General features: G+C 38.0%; 1 protein-coding gene across 1 annotated transcript in view; it reads left to right on the forward strand.

Annotated features, from left to right (window-relative positions):
• Positions 1–359: 359 nt before the first annotated feature.
• LOC137390262 (BOS complex subunit ncln-like) overlaps positions 360–17,491 on the forward strand; it is a 32,716-nt gene continuing 15,584 nt past the window's right edge. The window contains exons 1-7 of the mRNA XM_068076596.1: positions 360–575; positions 6,500–6,690; positions 7,547–7,664; positions 8,046–8,167; positions 9,158–9,241; positions 12,764–12,953; positions 16,708–16,835. Coding sequence (XP_067932697.1) covers positions 407–575; positions 6,500–6,690; positions 7,547–7,664; positions 8,046–8,167; positions 9,158–9,241; positions 12,764–12,953; positions 16,708–16,835 — 1,002 coding nt within the window. The 5' untranslated portion in view covers positions 360–406. The remainder of the gene's footprint in view (positions 576–6,499; positions 6,691–7,546; positions 7,665–8,045; positions 8,168–9,157; positions 9,242–12,763; positions 12,954–16,707; positions 16,836–17,491) is intronic.

The following is a 17,491-nucleotide window of genomic DNA, read 5'->3' on the forward strand; positions in this document are numbered from 1 at the left end:
CCTATGGGTGAAAAAAGTTTAAGCTAATATAGTTCAATATCTCCAAAAGCCCAAGACAAATGATGGTGATGCCTATTTAAATTTCCAGCAGTTTCATCAAGTTGTTGCATAGACAGTGATCGCCATAGTGATCACTGTCTATGCAAGAAGCTCGAAAAACGTTTCTCCAACAAAAATATTAAGTGGATCCGAGTTGACTTTACGCTATTCGGTCAGTTAAGACTCGACGTCTGTGATTTAGACTTGTCTTGAGTAGTCTGATAGCTGTTCGGCCTAGGTAAATATTTATTTTGACTAGTTAACTAGACACTTTAGAGTGTTAGCGCGTAAAACTAAGCAACGGCCTTCGTTATTTTTTCATTATTTCTTGGTCATTCATTACCGCAACAGTTAGCTATCATTAAAAATGTTTCTAGATAGCCATATGGACATCTTTGACAGTTTGAGAAGCACATTTATGCTTAGTTTTGTCGTTTTCGTGTTTTCATTTTTGCTTGCGATATCGCCAGTAAATGGAGCACAAAGTTTTCCGGTCTACCGGGTAAACCAATTGGACATAGGAGGCAGCACATATGGTATGTTACCTTGCGCCACGGTTATCGGATTTACTACAAACACAGTGGAATAACCATTTTTAATACGACATTTTCAAAGTACTAGGTCATTCTTATTTGAATACTGTAAACCATTGTCATACTTTGTAATATATAATGCAAGATGTTGGTGATGATAGAGGTAACAAGTACAGAGCCTTGTCGTTTATTGATCGCTAGCATAAGCACAATGCCGATGTCCGTGGTGCGCATGCACAACCGGACATTACATAACATCATCTTTTTTCCCAATACCAATAATAGATCAAAACACAAAGCAAAAAGCCAAAAGGTATATAACTTGGAATATCATAACTGAAAAGCCTAACTACTGTGTTTCTACACGCTAAAGCCTCCCTATGGTGAGTGACTAGTCTAAAAATTGGGCCTTTATATTGCACCATGCAAGAGTAAAAGTAAATAAAAATCAGTATTAACCAAACACTGAAAATGAATTATACGCTTCAAAACAACAGTGAAGCTTAAAAGAAATACCTATAGCTGGGTAACCTTGCACGGGCTAGTAGACACAGAGCTTCACATTTCATAGTCTGAAAACCTTACTGGCAGCCTAACCCGCCTGCCACTGCTAGTAGTTTGCTCCAAGCCTACCCTGCCCGGTGAGGCCCCACTAACAACAGGGTCCTCCCGTGGTGTTACATTTCCAGAGTGTACTGAATCAGTAGATTCAACTGTAGGCGTACTTAATGGAACCCGAGGTACCTGAAGGCTTCTCTGTGGATTAACTACCTGACTTGACCGGACATGCATTCTATTTCGCCTAAAGGTATTACCACTAGATGTACTGATTATATATGACCTAGCACTGTCTACACCCTGAACCGTACCTGGTATTCATTTCCCTCTTGCTGGCTTAAAATAGCAAGTTTGACCAACTTCTAAAGGTGACTTTTCAGCACCACTTTTCCGATCAAAATAATATTTCTGCTTAGATTGCCTCTCTCCTAATTGCACCCTTATGCCCTCGATGTCATAGCCATTGACCAGGTACTGTGTAGATGAGACAGGGATATTGTCCCGTAACACTCTACCTTGAAGGAGTTGAGATGGAGATGGCAAGTTTTGATCTACAGGAGTGTTTCTCAATGACCCACAGGAGTGTTTCTCAAGGCCTTCCGCCAGTCCTTGCCATCCGCATCACACTTTTGAATCATAGCTTTAACTGTCCCTACCCAGCGCTCAACCTGACCATTTCCGGCAGGGTGTAAAGGAGAGCTAGTGTGGTGCTCTATTGTCCAGTCTTTACAGAATGTAGCAAACTCATTACACCGAAACTGGGGACCATTATCTGAGATTACCACCTCAGGACATCCAAAGTCTGAAAAGACTTCCCTTAGACTACTGATCATCTGAGAAGCAACAGTAGAATGTTGGAGGCATTTAACCACTGGAAATTTACTCAGGTAGTCTACAACTTAAAGGTAATCATCGCCACCAACAGTAAACAAATCAGCACCTACTACTTGAAACGGATATTGAGGCACTGGAGTAGATATCAATGGTTCCTTAGCCTCTGCTCTATCAAACTCCCTGCATTGTTCGCAAGACAGACACTTTTCTTCTATTCTTTGTCTGATCCCTGGCCAAAACACTGATGTCTGAGCTTTTTGCAATGTTTTGCTTACTCCTTGGTGAGCCAGATGTAGATCTCTAAAGACCTCATGTCGCAGCATGTTTGGTATCACTAACCGAGACCCATAAAAAACTATTCCATCAACTACCGTGAGCAAGTTTTTAAGACTCCAATAGGCCAGTGCTCTACCAGCACAGCTTTTCCGCTCTGTAGGCCATCCTTTATTAACATGGCTCATAACCATCGCCAACTCCTCATCCTGAGCAGTGGCTCTTTGATATTTAGCCAGAACTTCCTCTGAGCGTATCACCACAGAACATATCTGCACCATTGGATCAATATCCAGCTCGGTATTTTCTTTCCCATCGGGGGGACAACTCTTTGATAGAATGTCGGCTAAAATCATTTCTTTACCAGGCTTAAAGGTTAACCGCATGTCAATAGGATAAGTCAAAAGTTCATGTCTCATCTTTGCTAGCCTGGGAGTCAGATCTCCCACATCTTTCTGAAACAACCCCAAAAGGCTTCTATGATCTGTCTCAATCTTGATCGGACCCCTTCCCCATATGTAGTATTTGAACCTCTGACAGGCAAATACAATGGCCATAAGCTCTTTCTCAATTTGAGAATAGTTTTGCTGTGACGCCGTCAAAGACTTGGCAGCAAATTCGATGGGTCTGCCCTCTTGGAGTAACACTGCCCCTAGACTGTCAAAGTATGCCAAAACAGGTGATTGCAGAATAGACTTCTTGATACTCTCAAAAGCATCAATCTGTGGCTTCTCCCATTGAAACTGGACATCCTTTCTACACACTTGTCGAAGTGGCACAGTTAGCTGAGAGAGATTCTCAATAAACTTGGACAAATAAGCGACAAAACCCAAGTAGCTCTCTACTTCCTTTCTGTTCTGAGGAACCATCATATCCTCAATAGCTTTCAGCTTACCCTGCTGCGGCTTGATACCTTGGGCTGTCAACAGGTGACCCAAAAATTCTACCTGCTCTTTACCCACCACACATTTATCTTTGTTGAGGGTTATGCCTGTGCTTTTCAGTTTGGCCAACACCTGCTCTAGCCTACTATTATGTTCACTAAGTGTACTGCAATGAACCAAAATATCGTCAATGAATACCTCTACTCCGGGCACTCCTGCCACTGCCTCCATCATTAACTGGTGGAACAGTTCCGGAGCTACACTGATGCCCATAGGCAGTCTTAAGTACCTATACTTTCCATACAGAGTGAGGAAACCCAACAGCTTCGATGATTTAACATCCAATGGCACCTGATGAAACCCTTGCTTGGCATCCAAAGTACTGAAAAGACGTGACCCCGATATGCGAGAAAATATTTCCCCATTGGTTGGTATCATGCATTGAGACCTGATTAGTTGTGAATTGAGATGTTGAGGATTGAGGCAAACTCTAATTGCTCCATTAGGCTTGTTCACAATAACTATAGGTGACAACCATTCTGTAGGCTCTCTATCCTTACAAATAATGCCACTTTGCTCTAGGCTGTCTAGCTCTTGTTTGAGTTTTGTTCTAACACTATACGGAATGTGTTTAGTAGGCAATGCTTTAGGAAGCGCATCTGGTTTCAGTTGGAAAGATACTGTTTGTTTATATTTACCCAATCCCTGAAAAACCTCCCCATATTTACCAAGTATACTTGTTATGCTAGGGTCCTGTGTTACCTCAGACACAATGCCAGGCAATAAACCCAAATCCCTGCTAGTGGATAGACTCAATAGAGTAACAGCTGACTGATCAATTACATAGAACTGGGCTACTGTATCATTTGATTTGTGCTCACCCTCCAATGCTAACGAGATGGGCAATTCTACTTTACCAATGACCGGTATTTTGTACCCCGAATACCCGGACAGAGTAGCTCCAGAGCGAACTACAGTGTTAACCCCCAGTTTTTTCAGATTCTCGATGGACATTACATTCACTTTTGCTCCAGTGTCTACTTTTGCCTTGTGGAGTAAACCCCTAACAACTAGATCTACTAGCCACTCACGATCTACCTTACTAGAACTATTGACAGGAGAAATACAATTTACGCTAAAACAGTCTTGGCTATCATCAAAACCTTCTCTACTATCATGTACAGTAATAGCATGTGCTTGATTGCTAATGCGCGTTCTAGCTTTACACACCCTAGCAAAGTGGTTGAACTTATTACAGATTTTACAGCGCTTGTTATAAGCAGGGCATTGTCCTCTGTTATGGTCTAACCCACAGAAATTACAGTTTGTTATGTGGTTTGACTTAGCTGCACTGCTTTGAGACTGCCCTTTGTAGTTTCTAGATTCTGTACTGCTGCCTTTGCCTTCTGCTTCTGCATGCTGACTACCATGCCCCAGGGATTTTTGGGACAACTGGTTCTTAGAGTAGTGGTTATCTCCCATTGACAGCTGATGAATCGAGAGCTCTGCTACTGCCATAGCAGCTCCATCAATCTCGCACTTGTGATTTTGCAAGATAACCTCTTTCGATCTCATGGCTGATTTAATGTCCTCCAATGTGACATCAGGTTTTAACTGCAGTTCTCGAGATAAAGCTTTGTCACACATTCCAGCCAATAATCTTGTTTTTATCATGTCTTGTTTAATAGCATCTTCAGTCCAGCTACACTTAGCTGCCAAGTCATATATCTCTCGAATGAACTGTTCATTCGTCTCCTTACTAGACTGCACTCGCGAACTAAACAAAATTCTGTAGTGTAAAGTATTCTCTTGAGGATTGAAATAATCATCAAAAGCCTCCATTGTTCTAACATAAATTGTATCTGCAGCATCTGCTGTGCCTGATACGACTCTTTGTGCTCTTATGGTTAACTGATTATGGATAGACTCGGCCTCTTTTCGACCTCTTCTGGAATATTGACTTGCTGATCTGCACTCTTTTCAGTCAATCCACTAGCTATTCTATACCTTTCAAAGCGTTGTTTCCAAGCTCTCCATGTACTTCTAGCATTAGCAAAGTCCATTCCTTTGGGAGGATGTATTCCCGCCATTGCCTTTTTTTTTAGTACATCAATTTACCTTATAAGTAGAGTCAGTGCGATTTTTCTCTTCTATTTGGTGATATTTCGTTTACAATATATCCATGATCCTACCTATGACGCCATGTCATACTTTGTAATATATAATGCAAGATGTTGGTGATGATAGAGGTAACAAGTACAGAGCCTTGTCGTTTATTGATCGCTAGCATGAGCACAATGCCGATGTCCGTGGTGCGCATGCACAACCGGACATTACATAACAACCATTAGCAGGGTTGGCGCAAAAATCAAATGACTTAAATCATGAGTTTCCATATTTTTGCAAAAACCAGTGTTTCTTGACGAACAATGTTGTTTTAATGTGTATAAAACAAATCTGTAAACACACCTCTGTCATAAAGTGAGAAGTGCCATGGAGATACATGTAATTGACTGCATATCTAGTACAGTGCTACATAGGGATCTTTGAGTTGAATCTATGAGTATATTTACTAAACTTCAAAGCAGGAGTAATTGTGAGGTAGCAACTGTAGCTAGCAGTTTTTCTCACTACATTGTTTAATAAATGACATTATGACATCACACTCTGTGACAGTTAGCTAAGGTGCAAGCATCCACTTTTGGTTTCGTTCATTCAAAAATTAAAAAACCAGCCAGGTATTGAAAAAATCGGCCGCAATCTGGTAGTTATATTTTACTAATGATATAAAACCCCCCAGATGGAGATTTTATATCTTTGATTTAACATACTCTACAGCATCGATCACATTAAGAAAGAATGTGCTTAAATATTTCATAGTACCTTTTCATGTACCATGAAAAGGTCTCTCTATCAAGGCTCTGTGATTTTCAAGGAAAACCAAAAATTACTTGAATTTCTACCAACTCTCTTGGCCATGTCCTGAAACCCATTCTCAAACAACAGTTATATGATAGTACAGTTACTAGACACGAAGTTTGGCCACAGCCACATTGATTATCTTTAACAGGCAATACCAACAGTAAAGCTAGAAATATTTGTACCTACCTTAAAATGTTTGATTCTTTTGCAATATTTGAATATTTCCATTTAACCTTTGGTCACTCTCTTATCTATCATTGTGCAAAACCTTTTTACGTAATTTGTTCACTAGTTTCTGTACTTATTTTTGAAATTTCTGATTCAACGTTCTTACAGTCTAAAATCTCGTTAACTAATGTCTTAGATTTGCTATTACCGTTACCTATGCAAGCTTAAACATGTTAACTTACGGCAGCATACATTGTAATAGTTTAGGTTTGTTTATTTGGTTTGTAGGAAGTCGAAATACGAAAGTTAACATGGAGGCGAGAGTGGTGAACTCTGGTTCGGCAACTCGTAAATGTATTGTTACAAAACTGAATGAGTTCTCATTGGCAGCATATCACCATTTAGTTGAATCGAATGCTGGTGCCATCATGATATTATTACCATCAGACTTAGATCAACTCTCTGCAGATGAACAGGAGGTAGATCATTAAGTATTATTACCATCAGACTTAGATCAGCTCTCCGCAGATGAACAGGAGGTAGAGTATTAAGTATTATCGCCATCAGACTTAGATCAGCTCTCCGCAGATGAACAGGAGGTAGAGTATTAAGTATTATCACCATCAGACTTAGATCAGCTCTCCGCAGATGAACAGGAGGTAGATCATTAAGTATTATTACCATCAGACTTAGATCGGCTCTCCGCAGATGAGCCGGAGGTAGATCATTAAGTATTATTACCATCAGACTTAGATCAGCTCTCCGCAGATGAACAGGAGGTAGAGTATTAAGTATTATCGCCATCAGACTTAGATCAGCTCTCCGCAGATGAACAGGAGGTAGAGTATTAAGTATTATCACCATCAGACTTAGATCGACTCTCTGCAGATGAACAGGAGGTAGCGTATTAAGTATTATCACCATCAGACTTAGATCAGCTCTCTGCAAATGAACAGGAGGTAGAGTATTAAGTATTATCGCCATCAGCTCTCCGCAGATGAACAGGGGGTAGAGTATTAAGTATTATTACCATCAGACTTAGATCAGCTCTCTGCAGATGAACAGGAGGTAGAGTATTAAGTATTCTCTAACATCTAACCAGATACAGTATGTAAGCAATCGCATTTGACTGTTTATAGATTTTCCATTTATCTAGTTCCCTCTGCACTGGTACACTCTATGATTTAATCAGTTTGGCAACATGATGTGATTTTGTATGAGCCATGTAGGCCTGAGCCAACCTAATATGATTTGAGACATTTATTTTTGCCATGAGAATGATGCTTGCTAACATTTACTGTTTGCAGTGTTGTTTTGCGTAGAATTGTTTTGTAGCAATTCATAAATATTGAGAAGTTAATGCTCACTGAGGAGATCGAATTACCAGTTTATTTTGCCATTGAAACTGAAGAAGTGGTGGACATTTATTCACGTATCAGATCATCAGCTAATGGTGAGTCGCTCTATGGTTACATCTGCTCGTCGTCTACCATTGATATTCTATAATTCTATACATGCAACATGCATTGGGGCTATACTTTTATACTGGAAGTTGATGCTTTGGCAATACGCTTGTTCCACTTATAGTACGGTTTGGTGCAAATTTTTTTGCGCTGATAGTAACAGGTGATGATGTTTTGGTGCCGATGTATTGATGATGTAATTTTTTTGGTGCCAATCGATTTAGGCGCCATTTTTCAATGCTTTGAACTGAATTCGTACATGTGTTTTCACGTGATTATATGCTGCTTACTTGTTGTCACTAAAACAGCATTGTTGATAAGATGAAATCGACATGTGGTCACGGATATAAATTATTTTTGCTCACATGCAGCTGACATGTCTGTGACTGCCACTGAAGCCCTACTGAATTCAGTCTCATCGAATGGCTTCCAGATGAATGTCCATACAAGTACATCCAAACCAATTGAAAAGTATAAGACCATCAACCTACATGTGAGTGTTTGTTTTACGATGTTTATGGGTTGAAGTGCTGGCAAAGATATACATGTATATATTTATGCCTCCTATTTGATGTATTGACTAGCATGTGTTCTTTTTACCACAATTAGCATCTCACAGAGTGAGGTCTTCAAGTTTTCAATTGTGTTACACCACTTGTGTTCCATAGCATGTGAAAAGACGCTGTTATCCTATACCCCTGAGACTCTATGATAGATGTGAAAGACAATTATCTTATACCCATGATATTCTACAGTAGGTGTGAAAGACATTTATCTTATACAACTGATATTTTACGGTAGGTGTGAAAGACAATTATCTTATACCCCTGATATTCTATAGTAGGTGTGAAAGAGAATTATCTTATACAACTGATATTCTACAGTAGGTGTGAAAGACAATTATCTTGTACAACTGATATTCTACAGTAGGTGTGAAAGACAATTATCTTATACAACTGATATTCTACGGTAGGTGTGAAAGACAATTATCTTATACAACTGATATTCTACGGTAGGTGTGAAAGACAATCATCTTGTGAAGGATAATTCACACCTATCTAAAAGGTGTGAAAGACATTCAAGCTTAGCTTTCACAACTTAGACTTTTCTGCATTTCTTGCTGTTGTTTATTATACATCATTTTATTATATATATTTTATTATAACATTCACATATCTTATATCAGGTTATTATATCACATTCACATATCTTATATCAGGTTATTATATCACATTCGCATATCTTATATCAGGTTATTATGCCACATTCACATATCTTATATCAGGTTATTATACCACATTCACATATCTTATATCAGGTTATTATATCACATTCACATATCTTTTATCAGGTTATTATACCACATTCACATATCCTATATCAGGTTATTATACCACATTCACATATCTTATATCAGGTTATTATATCACATTCACATATCTTATATCAGGTTATTATATCACATTCACATATCTTATATCAGGGACTTTTGGAAGGAAACGGAAACGCTGAGAGACTCTCTACTGTTATGTTTGTTGCTCACTATGATGCGATGGGAATTGCTCCGGTTAGTGCTTGCTTCTTTGGTTAACCAGAAGCTGTCTTGTTCAGTTAACCTAGCTATAATCATTACTTACGTGGTCTACACTGAGATTCTTTGGTTTGTGCATTCACAGTTTTATTAATTAGGTTTCTACAGTTTACTCTCACATTGTTAAGCTCTTAAGATGTCTATCTCAAAGATAGTTTTGAATCACCCCGATGCTGTGTTTCCATAGCGCGCGTATGCGCCATGTTTGCATCAGACAGGGTGGGTAATTTCCGCTTACTCTTTCATACGAGAGACCAATTTTTTTGCGATATAAACAACATGGTGACACACAGACGGAGGCTTCTACTTTTGCTGTACCTCAGGAGAAGGATGTGCCGCAAAATCAGCGCACTCAGAAGAATGCCTAGGAAACACGCATTTTGGATACGTGGTTCGCTAAAAAAAATGAACAGCTTGGCCAGTATCATACTTTTTTTCTCATACTATATATACTGTATTATACTCTAGCTTTCTCATACTATATGTATATACTGTATTATACTCTAGTTTTATCATACTATATATACTGTATTATACTCTAGTCTTATCATACATAGCAGGATATTCTCGAATTACTGAGAGTAGCTCCGAGATATCAACTGCTACGCTTTCCTTTTCATTTTCTATCGCCACATGCTCCACCATGTGCTCCACCATGCTGATATTTTGTAATGACTAAAACAACCCTCCGTTTGCATTGTGGGATAAGTTGAAAAGGTTGAGCAGTGTATTGTGGGATACATAATCGCACGCACCCATCGCAAGGATCCATTCCGTTGGATCCTTGCGATCATCGTACGTTCGCGGTGCGATGAGGTTATCACAGCCGGCCTACGTATGACGTCGTGCGCCTTGTTGCGCACCTGTGCTGTCATTCGGAAACCAGGCTTTAGCATCCAAACAATTTTTCGACAGAGCAAAACTTTCACGGGCTGCATTTAGCACTGATGCAGTGCTAAAGGTTTGCTCGCTAAACGTATAACCCTCGGTCCGAAACTTGCGAACCGGTTTTATATGCATGTCCTTCGAAGTATTAGGACCGCGTTAAACAAGGAACTACTATTAGCCTGAGACAGTTAATAATTATTTGTTATTAATTAATGATTATAACATTATAGTTGGTAGTTATTTCTGTGGCGTTGCTTTCCAAGTTCCATCTACCACCATAATTTTAAACCGTTTTTTTATATATGTACACGTACTTCGAAGTATAGAAAGTACTTTGAAAGTTCAATCTACCGTCCCAAATTTGAGCCGTTTTTTATATATGTAGGCTACTCTGAAGTAGAAAGACCGCATCAAACTAAGAGCTACTACTAGCCTGAGACAGTTATTGATTATTGCTACGGCATTGCTTTCAAAGTTTTAACGAAACAAAACGAAAAGCTTTGGAATTGGACAACAAGAGAATTAACTGTTATTGATATAAACGATTCATTATTAATACAATTTTGTGGACACTTTTCTACTGATCAGTTGATATTATGGGCTCGAAAAGATCGAATAATGTCAAAGTGGCGGTGAAATGGAGATGGCTTTCACTTGGAGAGTGGCGGTCTATTTTTCAACCCTTCTCTCAGGGTGGCGGTCAATTGACATGACGCCGATTCCCAGAGTAGCTCCACCTACTCGTCACGTGACCAAGCAACTAGTCGACCTCCGACAAGCATAAACTAAAATGGCGGCGGCTACACAAAGTTTACATTGTTTACCGAGTGATTTTGGTGAAAGCTTTTTACCATATATTCAAACTCTTAGGCAACGAATTTAAGGAAGAAAGTATGCAAATGAAAGCTTCTTTGCATCAGTGAATGTGTTTGTTGAAAAAAAATGATGAAGAAAGTACTGTAAAGGCGACAACATACCGGTCACAGCGAAAGAATGAGAAGCCACTGATGCACACTGTTCTCGTAAAGCGGGGTAAATTAACTCTTTAATTCTTACTAAAATAAGTGTATGTTTTAGTAATATTCACCATGACTGTCTCATTTTCGTTCCATGAGTCCGATCTATATCAGGTACAGCACCTGTCAAGATTAGACCAAATAATTTGTACGTTGACAGTTTTTTTTTACGATTTTTGATATGGCAAATGGGAGATTGGAAGAATTCTGTGCAACATGTCTATTGATATTATTTTAGGCACGCTACTGTCAAAAGATGTGCATTAATTGATAAATTTAATTTTTGATTGAATTTAATTGAAGCCCATTATTTCATAATAAGACATTTAAATTTTAGAGCTGGAGGGGAATGTGTCCATGTCTTGGGACTAGTTCTCAAGTTGACGGACTGGCTAACCAGTGGCCTGCAAGAAGTTCCCAGTGAACCAGCCTGCACATCAAAACCGCAGGAATGGGACAGGCCAAGGGGGAGAAAAATCATTGCAGAGCCAGTGTCCTCCATGATCATCAGTCGGCTGGTAAATGAAGACCGAAGGAAACGCCCACTGACTGCAGACATAACTGACAATAGGTATAAAATTGAAAAAAGTAGTGAGTTTCAACAATTTATTGAAGACACTGTGTTTATAAATAAAACACACGTGTTTTAGTTACAATGCTATGAATAAATAGTCAACAATTCTTCAAGTATGAATTGAAAAGGTGTTCCTTATAGTAATAAAATTTTAATGTTAAATCTCTAAAATATTTACAAAGTGTGATAATACATTCGGTTTCACTTTATTTCAGAAAAGTTCAGCTGTTGAACACGGACATTGAGCTTCTCGCCGCTATGAGTGGTACACCACTTGGGTACTTAGCATCCAAGCCATACAAGACATTGGCTACCAGCAGTGGTGAAAAGAATGCTGGCTCAACGTTAGAGCTAAATATATTGGATATATATATATAGCCGAAATATATTGACAATATTTATTTCTCTTTAATGTACTTGTGTCCAATTATTTATATGTGTGTTTCAAGTGACCAGCTATTTTTCTCATTCGGATAAAAAATGACTGTTGGAATAATGATTACTTCTGCCCTTAGCATAATGTACATGTATGTATGTTAATGTTTGTTCTGTTTATTGTATTAAGTCAATATTTTGTAGAAATTATTTTTATTGAAATTCAAATAAAGTCACAAAGTCAAAACGATGTCAACGGAGTCACAAAGACCCCATTGACATCGTTTCAAGATTTTAAATCTCAAATAAACAGCAAAAATAGAAACAAAATTATCGTTCAAAACAATATTCACTATTGTTGCTTGTCGGAGGTCATGGCGGATAGCAACATCGGTTGCTAAGCCTCATCGTATCTGGACGCTGATTGGTCAATAGGTAAGTTTGATTGACAGCTCGCGTCATGTCAATTGGAGGTGGCGTTCAATTAACGAGACTAAGACGTTTTACGGTATATAGGCTTATTATATGCATATGCACAGCCCATAGCTTATGGTTACTCTCCTAAAATTTTGAAAAAATTGTCAAGTGTTTAAGATTAATGCAATGGTTTGTTGGCTGGAGTTGAAGATCCGAATTTTTAAACAGGGTTTGGCAAAAGGCGCTGACTCAAATGGAAGTGGTGTAGCTGCACTGTTGGAGTTGATGAGAGTATTCTCACGTCTGTTCCACTCATCATCACGTCCCAACTACAATCTGGTATTCCTTCTCTCAGGTTCTGGTAAACTCAATTACTTTGGTACCAAAAAATGGCTGGAGGAGATGAAGGACTCAAATAGTGAGTGTTACTTTATGGTAGTTCACAGCACTTACTGACCACTTGGTATTTTGGATGCAAGTGTTAACCATTTGAGTAGTTGCTTGCATTTGATATTTTTGTTGGGGACTAGCTGAATGCCCGGGTAATAAGTCTTTGCGCAGAAAATTTATTTATGGTAACAACATTTACCATTCTAACTTTCAAACTTCGTATCATGGGAAAAGTGTTTTGCGCAGTTTGAATAAAATGAGAGAAAACAATAAAATAACAAAATAAAACAACTATAAAGTGTTTAAATGTAAAGATGAAATAATTAGCAAGTAAATTAAGCTAAATTAAGTCTGTTTTGCTACAATTACAATAAAAGATGATTTAGTAATAATAAAATTAAGACGAACTGAGAAAACAGAATAAAATTCCTGAATAATGTAGAATTAGCAATAACAATCCGTGCGTAGAGTGTGTGTGTATAAAAAGATTACTGTTCCACCAGAAGCTATCCATCAAAACTTTGAATACGACGATACTGGTACAAATGTAAAAATTTGATATCGAACTGTCTTTGTTTGATCGAACGGTGAGAGAATATAGAGGCCATTCCTACTTGAGATAATACAATTGTCCGCGAGAAAGGTTTTGACCTTCACCACGATTTAGCAATTGAGCCTTACGAAAAGCCGGAAATAGAAGTTCACGAAAACGCAAAAAAGCATCGTGTTTCATCGAGTTAATAGAATTCATAGATTTTAAATAATACGTCGTTTAGCGTGGAAATACGGTATATGATGTCTTGCGTAGCTCAGTGGTAGAGCTCGTGGTTAGAAAACTTAGGAACGCAATTTCCGTGAGTTCAAATTCATCAGGATGTGGAATTTTAATTCCAAAATTTTGATAGCTATAGCTGGACATACTGAAGGACAGACGACAGAAAACAGACTACAAACTTATAACAGACGGAAAAAAAAATATATTGAGTTAACGTAAAACCTCTATTTGAACGCCATGGCACACTTCTTTTCAACCCTTTCTCTATAGTGGCGGTCAAATAGAGGTGGAATTCAAATAGAGGCTAGCGTTGTATTTTTTGAAAGGCTAGTCAGAATTTTGGAAAGATTAATTTAACCTTTGGGTGAAGCAAACGCACTTATATTTTGCACTCTCCTTCGGGCGGAGCGACATTAACCCTTTTGGATGCAAATGGCGCCTGTGCCCTGCTGTGCAATTTGCTGGAGCTTTCAATTTTTGATTTCATTCTAAATTTAAAGGTATATTTTCATTTTGTAACTATATTTAACAATGTTGCATAAAAGCTCATTGCATTCATTAGTGTGTTTGCTACAGTTCGCTGCAAAAACTGGAATTTTATGTGCAATAGAAGAGGAGTTATGAGCCTCGGTCCATTGTAAGCCGAGTTAAGATAACTGCAAGGATGCTATCAAATAATATGCTATAAATATACAAATTTGTAAGATATATAATAATCTATCAATCTAATCTATCAAATGCTACAAATATACATTCAAGAGCTAGTGACATAACCGAACCATACTTATAATGCAAAAACAAAAAGGAACATTTTTGAAACAAAAACATTTGCATTGTTTGCTTGGCCAGTTGCGTTCTGGTGGTTGTTTTCGATGGAACGAACATCTTCTGGCTGTCCAATACCTTCCATAATGTCTGCTGACCTCAATTCTTTTTCTGCATTTCTGAACTTGTTGATATTAACGTCCAAACAGGTTTTTTAGCAAAGCAAAACATTTACGCAATGCATTTTGCACAAGTGCAATGCGTAAAAGTTTTGCCTGCTACACACAAGCTTTAGCCTAAAACTAGTTGTTCATATACCATTGTAACTGTCAACCGTTTGTCACATACAGTAATACTTCAGCTTACGATTGCCCCAACGTCCGAGAAACTTGAGATATGAGCCAGCTTTGTAAACAAGTTTTAGCACTAACATACAAGCCATGTTTGAGATACGAGTACGTGAGTCAGTTGCCAAATATGTCGGAGCTGTTTTATGAGAACAGCATCACTATGTATTTTTCAACTGCTCTGGTTATACTTTTGTACCGTGTTTTTGTGTGCAATTTCAGTGCAGAATTATGTGAATTAAAAGTCTTGTGCATAGACCGAAAGTTTGCCAGTAAAATGAAAGATAATGCAAAGAAAAGGTGAATGATAACAATTGATATTAAATTGAAAATTATTGAAAAATATGCGACATGTGTATGCGTGATTGCACTAGCTCAGCAATATGACAGAAATACATCCACAATTATCAAACAGACGGATTATATTTAGTGCATTTAGTTTGCAAAAGGACTAACCGTAGTTTCTAAACGGCGCAGCCATCTTCACCACCGCCGATGGAGAGACTGCTCAGGCTTTGGATAAAAGACAAACAATTGGCCGGTGACAGTGTAACTGAAACAATGCTATGTGAAAAGGCTGGTGCTATCTATCAAGACTATAAAAAATAGACATTCGGACAAGTTGGCTAGTGGTCATGCATTAACCCTTTGTCCTGTGTTCGTCCTAATCGCAACATGTTGAAAAGGCGACAAAGGCAAACATCCTTAGATAGGTTTCTCTTAAAACGGCCGGCTGGTCGTGAGAGCGGAACAAAGGAAAAATTAGCTAAACAGCGAGAATCTTAAAACTATGAACGGCGAAGAAACTTTAATTACGTTAAGTTAACAATAAAAGTTTGCTTTTAGGTTGGCTTCCAAGTTTGTCTTTTAAGACTTTGATAAAATCCAAATTTATCAAAGTCATCTGTTGTAATAAAGGATAACTTATCTCTCCCTCCCGGGCAAATGCTAGCGTTATCTGCTATTGTATGTATTTAATTTTACATTTTAATTACTCACACTTCCTTGCATTATTTTTTATTTATTGCTTTTTGAAAGCATGTGGTAAGCTAGGACAGTAACCAACATGTTCTTTCTGTTACAATATCTTGTTTTGAGTGTTTTATTTGCATTTTTTAGAGTATGGAAACCAATCAATATATATTTAATTGTTCTATATATATAAATAAATTGCACCAACATGCGAGTAAATTGACATACGAGCTCAGTCTCAGAACGCATTACGCTCGTAAGTCGAAGTATTACTGTATGTAGAGGTATCAAGATTGTATTAAACAAGGAACTATTGTTAGCCTGATGCAGTTACTAATTATTTCTGTGGTGTTGCTTTCAAAGTTTTAACGAGAAAAACCTAAAAGCTTTATAGTTGGAAAACGGACCTCAATACGAACAGAAACAATGAAAGAATTAGTTGTTATTGATGTAACCGAGTCATTATTAGTACGACTTTGTGGACACTTTTCTACTGATCACCTTCTATTATGGGTACGTAAAGATCATAGATAGTCAAAGTGGCAGTCAAATGGAGGTGGCTTTCAAATAAAGGGTGGCATTCAATTAGAGGTTTGGCGGTATATGTCGTATTTAGTTATATGGCGTATTTAGGGCTTCAACTGATGGTCGCTATACTCATCAATCAGCTTGTGCAATGCGTCATTGTTAACACAGAAGACTTACAATTGGTTTAAATTGCAGTCATCTTGTTCAACTTTGCAGTAAACCTAAATCTTGTAGCAAGCGTATTTTACAGAGAAATGTAAACCTATCTAATTATAGTTTGGTTGCACGTGCATATACCATACATAAGTTATCATGTCTCGGTTGTTGCACGTGCATATACCAGTCAAAAGTTATCATACTTACTACTTAGTCTTTTACTGTCTTTTTGTTTCTAGAGTTCCCATACCTAAATGAAGTAGAATCTGTTGTTTGCTTGGATAGCATCGGTGGAGATGTTTCCAAGCTCTACGTTCACATTTCTAAACCCCCGAAGGCGGGCAGCGCAAACGCCAACATACTTGAGGTACACATTACCAAAAAGTGTTTAGTTATTATGTTTGCTATTTAGTTTGACTAAGATTTGCATATTTTGTTGCCTACTGGTGACTTTATATGCATGTATACCTGGGTACGTAAATACTTTGTTTGCCATACTCATACCCAGTTGATGCTCTGTTATCTGTACTCATACTCAGTTGATGATCTGTTATCTGTACTCATACTCAGTTGATGATCTGTTATCTGTACTCATACTCAGTTGATGTTCTGTTATCTGTACTCATACTCAGTTGATGATCTGTTATCTGTACTCATACTCAGTTGATGTTCTGTTATCTGTACTCATACTCAGTTGATGCACTGTTATCTGTGCTCATATTCAGTTGATGCACTGTTATCTGTACTCATATTCAGTTGATGCACTGTTATCAGTACTCATATTCAGTTGATGCACTGTTATCTGTACTCATATTCAGTTGATGCACTGTTATCAGTACTCATATTCAGTTGATGCTATGTTATCTGTACTCATACTCAGTTAATGATCTGTTATCTGTACTCATACTCAGTTGATGCTCTGTTATCTGTACTTATATTCATTTGATGTTCTGTTATCTGTACTCATACTCAGTTGATGCTCTGTTATCTGTACTCATACTCAGTTGATGCTCTGTTATCTGT

The sequence above is a fragment of the Watersipora subatra genome, chromosome 3 (genome assembly GCF_963576615.1).
Source record: "Watersipora subatra chromosome 3, tzWatSuba1.1, whole genome shotgun sequence".
Lineage (NCBI taxonomy): Eukaryota > Metazoa > Bryozoa > Gymnolaemata > Cheilostomatida > Watersiporidae > Watersipora > Watersipora subatra.